An 8,750-nucleotide genomic window follows, 5' to 3' on the forward strand; every position below is an offset into this window, starting at 1 on the left:
TTACTTTAGAAATGTATATATAGACAAGCAGAAGTTGAACAGGTGATCACACCATTTCCATGAGTCTGAAATCTAAACAGCAGTGAGCTGGGTCATGTAACTCTTTTTCTCATTACTAGTCAAAAGTAATTGCTGTATAGATAAGCACTTCTAGTGCATCGGATGCTATAGATCAGTGCTATCCAGATATTACAAGGTGGATTTTTAGCAGTTCATAAAAAAGGCATCACTTGTTTTAGCTATTAGATGTTTGGCAATCCAGAATCCATACTAGGATGAACACAATCTTCTAATCAATAGATCTACATCTATAAGAATTATTCCAACTTCACAGCATCAGAAAGGGCGAGTGAACAATGCTTTTGGCTTCTTTGACCCAATTACAAGCATTTATTAACAATAAAAAAGTACATCACGAATGTGGTAGGAGATCCCTAATGTTTATTTGCTCATGTGCTTCTTGAACCAAACCCCTATGTTGAGGAAGCTTTCGAAATCAGACTGTGGCCTGCACCAGGGGAGGGGGTGATATAGTCAGATCTCGGATGTTGTAAGAAGTGTGTGGAAATCATGGAATAAAAACTAAAACTAAAAAGCAACTAACTTGTCAATTCCATGGATATCTTCTGGGAAGACAATAGTTTTGGATTCAATTCCCCTCTCCTTCAATGCCCTTGCATACTGAAAATATTGCAACAAGAGTTAAGTATAAAGCAAAGCATGTACGGGAAAAAAAAAAAGCCGAATAGAAGCACCGTATACAGCTGAACAATATGAGACAAAATTTCCCTCGTTGTCGAACAGACCTCCTATAGCCTACATAGGTACAGAAGCACAAGGAGATACCTGTAGGCCATTAGAAACAGGAACTCGGAGATCTTGAGCTCCAAGGAGAAAGAGTGTTGGCGTCTTAACCTGCAGATTGCTAAACTAGTCAAGCAATTGACAACTCATAACATCCTCACAGAGTATCTTCCTTTGCATGTGTGAACTCTACTCTTCTCTCAAGCACAGATTTCAGAAACTGTTCTTGTATGAAAAATGTAGAATCCACACATGTACCTTTGAAATATGTGATATTGGTGATTTTTGGTGGAATTGACAAAGATCGTCTACTGAAGGAGACTCTGAGAAGTAGTTTTTCCCTTCTCTTCCATAAATCTCGACAAAGCACCAATCAGGGATGTCAGTGGTACCAACCATCAATGATAAGTTACATACAGGATTTCGAGCAGCTGCTGCAACAAATGTGTTTGGAGCCTGCAGTCAATCAAATATGTGCATGTAACAATGTGTTAGCCAAGAAACTTGATAAATAAATAAGTCCATGTGATGTATATAAGGCTATGCGCCTTGAGCTCTTCGAATCCTGGAATCTGAATGTCATGAAAGAAAAATTCTAGACATAACCCCCGGAGGCAGTACGGATTTCTTGCTTTTTCTGGCAAGGAACAATTCTATGCAAACATTAAAACTCAACTCCTAGAGATTTGGCCAAAAATAGTATAACAGTTACATAAGGATATTGCTGCACAAACTTTATAATCATGTGACAGCAAAAGCATATCTAACTGGTGTGTCACCACAATTCAGTTACTCATGGAAAGCAGTGGTTTTAATCTCCCCTTTTCTAAATACCGGCATGCATTGGAGTATTTCTTTGGACGTGTTCTCTACTCAGCATCGTCCTGCTAGGTATCATTTCCATAAAGTAATTTGACCTGACATCATCCTAAGTTTTCCTAATAAATTCAATTACCGAAGTCACGGACAGAGTATGGTTCACTGATCAATACTCATTATGCCTAGCTTTGTTAGCATGGATACTCCCCTTTACAAATTACAATTTTTCTCACAAAAATGTAAGTTTGTAATACATTTCTCAAAACTAGGAGCTTTATGAATTATGAAGGCTAAAAGACCAATAAATTTGCTGGAGGCATGACTCTTAAGTTACCGATGTCCAAACTCCAAAGGCATCCATGTAATTCAAAATGTGCAACAAGATAATGGCCAAATACTTATGAAATGATTAGGAAAATAACAATAATAATCTTGATTCAAAATATGAACTCTGAACACAATGAGTGATTGCATAGATGAATAAAAACAGAAGAACAAACACAATCAAAGAACCTGGCCGATCAAATGAGTGGTCAAGAAACCTCCATGTGAACCTCCAACTACTGCGACTTTTGATGGATCTATTAGTCCTTTCTTTATAACAAAGTCCAAAGCCGTCAACACATCATTCACATCCTGCTCGTAGGTTAGCACGGAACGACATGGTTAATGATAGATTTTGGCATTTTGCAAAAATAATCTTAAAATAGGGAAATACACCAATAACCGTGCACCTGAGAACCAATATTGCCAGGAAGGGATTGCAGTGCTTCTTCCCCAAAGCCTAATGAACCCCTAAGCAACAGAATGTGCATGCATGTTAGTGATAAAAAGAGTGTATTTCCCATGCAAATGTTAATAAACAGAACACAGAAAAGAGAAAGCGATTGAGCTATCCATTAGCTCAAATATACAAATCACTAGCAAGATGAAATAACTCACCTGTAGTTCACAACAAGAAGATTATATCCCTGCGAAAAAAGAAAAGCCAAGGATTTTGAATAACTTGATGGGTAAACTGTGTGTGGTCCACCATGAAGAACAACAATCGTTGGACTACTAGCAGAATCCTTATGCGACACAAAAATAGCCTCAAAAGGCAGCTTAGCCCCTGAATAGATAAAAAAAATATGGTGAGAAAGAGCATTTCAGCAAAATTTCTGCAGAAATTCTTATAATAAATTGGTGAAGGAGTATCAAAGGAATTCAATAGTGGGAGAGTTCTTATAAATTATATTTCAAAAATAGCTAGCATGACCAGGTAGAGTTGGACAGTGGACTTTCAAAAGCTACAAGAGCCATTCTTATAGTTATATAACACATTTTTGGGCTGCCTTTCTGCCTTGATATGATACAACATAGATACATTTTATCAAAACTCACAGTATGCTATCCTCCATAGATCTATAGGTGTTTTTTTTTTTGACTTGGCACGGTCTCCAAAATTGAATATTTGACAGTGAATTCCTTTTATGATATATATTTTGTTCAAACATGAATCCAATAGTATCACTTTTCTGTAACTAAACACATACATTGTTGGCCAAATTGTAGGTCAAATATTACAAAGTTCGAATATAGAAATGTTTGGGTGCTTTATAAAAATCAGTGAAGCGAGTGCCAGCCTACCAGGATAGCACAGTACTGATTTCGAGAAAAGGAACAGAGCCCAGTGAAGAATGCAGAAATACTTCAGAAAGGAAGAAACTAACGACTTCATAAAGTCAGAAAGAAAAATCCAATTATAGTATCTTTGCTTGCTAGATTTAATCTGCAAAGGGAATAAGTAGGGTTGAGTTGTTCTCGTACCATTTGCAAGTTTGTCGGAAGAATTGCTAATCGGGATTTTGAGTATACTGAACTTATGCTCTGCTACTATGGAGCTGATCTGAAAAATACATCACAGATTGTTACTACTCACTTTACACCATCAACTATTTTTTCAGAATAAAAATGGGCATCAGTGTTTTGTTTGGCTAAACCTTATCAGATGGCTTTGGAAATGGAGTTGAAACTTCCTGCCACTCCCACTGGATTTCAGTCTGAGAAACCTCAAAGCCATAGTATATTTGCGGGAGTGTAATAAGGCTGCTGGAAACTGGAAAAGGTGGAAAAGGCACACAAATATGGAAAGTTATCTCACAGAACTATGTTATTCTACAGTAGTCCTCTACAATTATGGGGTTACCTGCAAGAATGTTATTCTTGTCAAGTGCAAGAACATTCCATGAATAATCCGAATCCTGAGGACTAACTCTTGAAACTTCACAGCTGCGGGAAAAATTATTTGACAAAAAAATAAACAAATTGATACTATGCACACCAGTCTACCAGAGGACAGATAGATGCTTGCAATCACCTCACAACATTTACAGAAAGTATTACTTCCTTACTTCCCCAAACAGAAGATAGAATCATAGTTCGACCATCAGAAAGCCATGGATCCCTAAGTAAGCCAAAGCAGTAAAGCCCAGGGAAACAGCCATCTTGGGGGCACATCACAATGGGCACCTAGATAATAATTAACATTTTCTCAAAAAGTATTAAATAACATATATTGAGCATATAATATCTATATATGCATAATTTTTTCAAAGAAGTTAGAAGTGCCTATAAGGAGAACCAAAGCATCATATAAACCATTCTTTTATTCTATAGTTTTCATTTTTAAATGAATGTTGAATTCAGGCACTTCAAAAGCCCAATACATGTCTTCATCCAGCACAGCTGACTCAAAAGTGATATGGCGTATATGTGTAAAATATGTATCCGGAAATTGGTAGAGCACCTTCAGGTGTATCGGTGTATCATACTACTATTAAGAAACAGCGTTAGAAAAATTCCAAACCATGGACCTGAAGCTATACATGAAAGGCAGAAATCTTAACCAAACTTAGATAAATGTGGTAAAGAAACAAAAAGATCTCGTACCACATCAGCAACTCCAAGGCTCCCATGCAGTTTCCCGTCTGTAGGCCACTCAATTCTATGCATTGCATTTGTGGCATTGTGTGCTCCACTATCCACAGCACTCTTCGCTGTGATGAAAATAAGATACTTTCCATCCGGACTATGAAATAAAAACTTTCATTATTTCGCATTACAATGTAGTGTCAATGTCCATGCATCAAAATCTAAATATAACCAGGGACAAATATATTGTGAGCAAATAGAATTGCTTGACTTTTTCAATTAAGTTCAATTTCGAACTTACAGAAATTTTGTAAAAAAACGTATACCCTTCCATTGAAGGGTCGAGACGAAAAATAGTATAAATGTACAATAAATGTATGTCATGCAGAAAGATTCACATCTACTGAGTCCATGCCTCTAGGGTCCGTGGCAAAAAGAGGGAAATGATAAACCTCTAACATTAAAATTAAACTAAATAGGGATTTATCATGTTCAAATAGTGACAGTTAATGTTTCTTTTGACGCATTAAAAATACACAAAATTACACCTGATAATATGAATGTCAATCAGTTTGCGACTTAGGAAAAAGTGTTTATCAAACCAATAACCATGGCAGATGACTTTATGGAAGATTGATAAAACAGTGTAGCTGATGTCACTCTCAATATATCTAGTTCAGATTTATAAACTAAATCGACGAACAGAATTGAACAAAAAGAAGTGAAGTATTCCTACCTGAACCGCGGGAAAAAAGCACTGCTCAAGTCTGCTGTTAACATGATCATATTTGTAGTTTCACCCTTATTGCCACTATACCAATAATAGAAAGATGACATCAGAAAATAAAACAACATACACCTTATGAGACATGTTGTGTATCATATCTTCAGTATTTATCTTATACATAATTAGAATTAATGAAGAAAAACACAAACATCAACCTTGTCCATTTTTTATTCAAAAATATGTTTCTATAATTATTTTGTGGTTAAGGGACTGATATGCTTACTCAGTTGATGGTTTCTCAGCTTCGTCTCTGAAAGGATCAGGAGCAGCATACAGAGCACAAGGCCTGTTATAGCAGTATTTAATACCAAGCTTCCTCGGTGTCTCTTGGAAACCATTGTCAGATGACCACGCAACAAAAACCAAGCTATATGAAGATGATGGAGCCCAAATCACCTGGCCAACACTTAATGATCTAGGTATGCCCTTCACAGGTCGAACTTCACCACTGCAGTATCACATACAGTCCTCATAAACACGCAATATTTTGTAAACTATTTCCTATTTCAATCTTCAGAATGGTCAGAAATATACCTGGAAATGTTGACAACGAACAATGCAGGTATCCTTTTCTTGGAATAGGTTTCTCCCCAGGTCTCCTCCCAATCCCCTTGTCCCTTCCAGCTCTTGCAGTCCTTTTCAGATGAGCCTTCTTTCTTGTATCCGTAATCATTGAACACTGGCTTTGATTGAGGAGGCTCCTCGGCAATATATGCTATGAAAGTCTCTTCCTGGTTCCATGATACCCCTTCAAACCTGCATCAAAGCAACATAAAGCACAAGCAGCACAAGACAAAATTGAGATGGTAAAGCAAAGAAATGCATAACTCCCTCCCTCTCTTCCTTTCCCAAAAAAAAAAGAAAAAAAAGAAAGGGGGGGAATTTACCATTCATCAGCATACAGTGATCCATGAACAGACTTTGCAATATGGATCTCGTTCTCCAACTGACAGGGCCCCCAAATCTCTAGTTTTGTTGGGGAATCATCCTCAGCATTCCGTACTAGCAGAAGTTTTTCTCCAGATGGTGATGGAACTATTACCGACACTCCGCTTATTTCAGTTGGGAAGGGAGACCACTGGAAATCCACAGACTTCGAGGCACTTTTTGAAATGTAAGAATTCAGAAGGAATTGTCTCCTTTTATTGGCCAACATATCCGATTGGCCAATAGAAACCACTGCTTTGGACGTGTTCTCTGCAGACCACTAAGAGAAGATTAAGAAACCTCAAATTCAAAAAAACTGGGTTGCAACTTGCAACAACAGCACATACCATTCTTGGAATTGAAGATCCAAGCCTTGCCAACACTGGGGATTTTAACGAATTCTTGCAGCAACTTTGACTGGGAAGCATACTCATCGGCCATGGTCGCATCCATCCCCAGCGGCAATCCTTTGTCAGATGCTGTTTCAGAGGATTGTGCAGTAGCCATTGCTTCAGAGCGTAATGATACCTTGCTGATTCTGTGCAATCAAAGAGATTAAATCAGCATCACCCACATGATGAAGCTAAGTACGAAATGTAGCGTCGAAAGAGGAGTATTGGAGATGAAGCAAACAGGCCTTCAAGTGCAGGACTGTTTTAGTTTGCCCTTGTCAGACAACTCTTTAGTTTGCAGGACTCTTTATTTCTGCATGACAAAGAAGCCATGCATCATGTACAATCATTAATATCTAAGACTTGTCATTTGCCATGTCCCTATCATACAGGACTTATTTTTTACGAGTCCGAGTCATTGTCTTAGCACCACCAACTCTTCAGCAATCATGCACAAGAAGATTCCTTCTGCTCTAATCCATATACAAGAAGCACGAACTGAAACGAGTAAATTGGTAGAATCATGCACACTAAACGAAACTGTAATTTGTAAAAAAATTGCTGGTATCTCTCTCGCACACTCGGATCACTACCGGACCAAGAACCGCGCAAACAAACATCAATCCAAGAACCCAACTAATCTAACCCAACTACAAGAATATCTCAAAAAAATGAAGTGAAGTTTTTTTTCAGAGAGCTCGCCTGCGCCGCAGCAATGATCCGCGGGGTGGAGCACGAGCGCGAGAATACGAGGCGGAGAGGAATAGAGCCGCGGCCGCAACGGAGGAGCGGCAGTGGAATCTGGAGCAGGCGACGGAGGCCGTGGTCAAAACCACCATTGGTTCGATTGGGATCTTTTCGCATCCCCTTTTATTTACCCCTTAGCCCCCTTGGTCTATCGCAAATTGCATTCCGGCTCCCTCGTGATTCGTGGACACGAGAGGATTACGAGATGAGAGCCGTCCCATGCGCCATTGTCTCTCCTCCTCCGCGCCTACTCTCTCGGCTTCGTGAAGTATGTGTTTGGTTCGGTGAATGAGGTGGGATAGAAGGGAGTGATTTTTGTTTTGTGGTATTTGGTTTAGGGACAATAGAGATAAAATCATCTCTGAGAATATTCTCTTAATATGTTGAATGAAGCTATCCTTCTAAATCGGTGAGACGAAGCCATCTATATTTTGTTAATTATGCTTATTAGTAAAATAATTAGTGATATTTGTATATTTGTATTTAGCTATTAGTATATAAAATAAAATCAGAATTTGTAAGGGTTAATGTACTAATTAGTGACAATTAATGGGCTCATTAGAGTACGAGGTTAATTAGTATATTTTATTGTTAATTAGTAATGATTATGATAAAAATAACATTAATACGCGTTAGTGTTTGTTGATTAGTGTATTATTAATAATTACTATTTAAAATTAAAAGATATATTTAGTTGATAATTCTCGTCCCTATTTATCCTCGTCCCCTCAACAAACAAAAAATAAGTTCATTCCATTCATTAAAAAAAATCATCTCATCTAAAAACAGAGATAGCTCTATCCCATTTCATTTTAACTCATAACTAAATACACGGCACCGGCGACTGTGGAAGCCCACCTGTTGGTCCTCTATAATGCACTAGCTCGTCGTCAAGGCAGAACCATGCCTTTATTATGCTCGAGGAGAGCTACAAACCACGGTTTAGGGCGGATCCAGGGCTCCTTACCGCTTCTAGCCAATAAGCCTCCCCCAGTCTCCCAATAATTCTTTATCATGAATAAGAGAAAAAAAAAATCCAAAAGGAAGAGACGGGTGTACGAGCCTCTACCTATATTCTCGTCGCTTTACATATGACTACAGAGATATAGATAAGAGGTACGAAATAATATAGTTATCAACTATTTGGTAGGGTTCCAGATTCTATAGAAGTGTTTTAGTTTTATTCTCTCTTAAAAGTTTCCCTATTGAATTAGAATCATTTTGTGTAATAATAATTATGGATCATTTGGTAGGATTCCAAATTCTTTTTAATTAAAGCTTATGTGGATGCGTATAACCTATTTGGACTTCTTTTTAATTAAGGTGTTAGGAAATGTGTTTTCTTTACCTCTTCTAAAGAT

The 8,750-nt window shown here is 37.8% G+C and overlaps 1 protein-coding gene across 2 annotated transcripts; it reads right to left on the minus strand.

Annotated features, from left to right (window-relative positions):
- Positions 1-92: 92 nt before the first annotated feature.
- LOC133903381 (acylamino-acid-releasing enzyme 1) lies at positions 93-7,624 on the minus strand. Of its 2 annotated transcripts, XM_062344737.1 has the most exons (19): positions 7,345-7,421; positions 6,888-6,955; positions 6,598-6,788; positions 6,211-6,520; positions 5,858-6,079; positions 5,547-5,771; positions 5,273-5,347; positions 4,555-4,693; positions 3,983-4,134; positions 3,812-3,894; positions 3,606-3,721; positions 3,433-3,511; positions 2,566-2,734; positions 2,358-2,418; positions 2,137-2,259; positions 1,063-1,260; positions 847-915; positions 605-681; positions 93-508 (listed from the first exon to the last, which is right to left on the minus strand). In XM_062344737.1, the coding sequence occupies exons 3-19, from the start codon at positions 6,755-6,757 to the stop codon at positions 442-444; spliced, it is 2,325 nt and encodes a 774-aa protein (XP_062200721.1). In that variant the 5' UTR covers positions 6,758-6,788; positions 6,888-6,955; positions 7,345-7,421; the 3' UTR covers positions 93-441. The 2 variants fall into 2 exon arrangements, with proteins under 2 accessions (XP_062200721.1, XP_062200720.1); XM_062344736.1 differs by lacking the exon at positions 6,888-6,955 and having other exon boundaries at positions 7,345-7,624.
- Between the last annotated feature and the right edge of the window lie 1,126 nt (positions 7,625-8,750).

This window comes from Phragmites australis, chromosome 21, assembly GCF_958298935.1.
Source record: "Phragmites australis chromosome 21, lpPhrAust1.1, whole genome shotgun sequence".
NCBI lineage: Eukaryota > Viridiplantae > Streptophyta > Magnoliopsida > Poales > Poaceae > Phragmites > Phragmites australis.

Bases quoted from the DNA above. Each gene is read 5' to 3' on its own strand.
- LOC133903381 (XM_062344736.1), bottom strand. From the start codon at position 7,481: ATGGTGGTTTTGACCACGGCCTCCGTCGCCTGCTCCAGATTCCACTGC. The intron at 6,789-7,344 runs GCGAGCTCTCTG...TTGATTGCACAG, and splicing joins GGATCATTGCTGCGGCGCAG to AATCAGCAAGGTATCATTAC. The intron at 1,261-2,136 runs GTTCTTTGATTG...GATTGACTGCAG, and splicing joins CCACTCATTTGATCGGCCAG to GCTCCAAACACATTTGTTGC.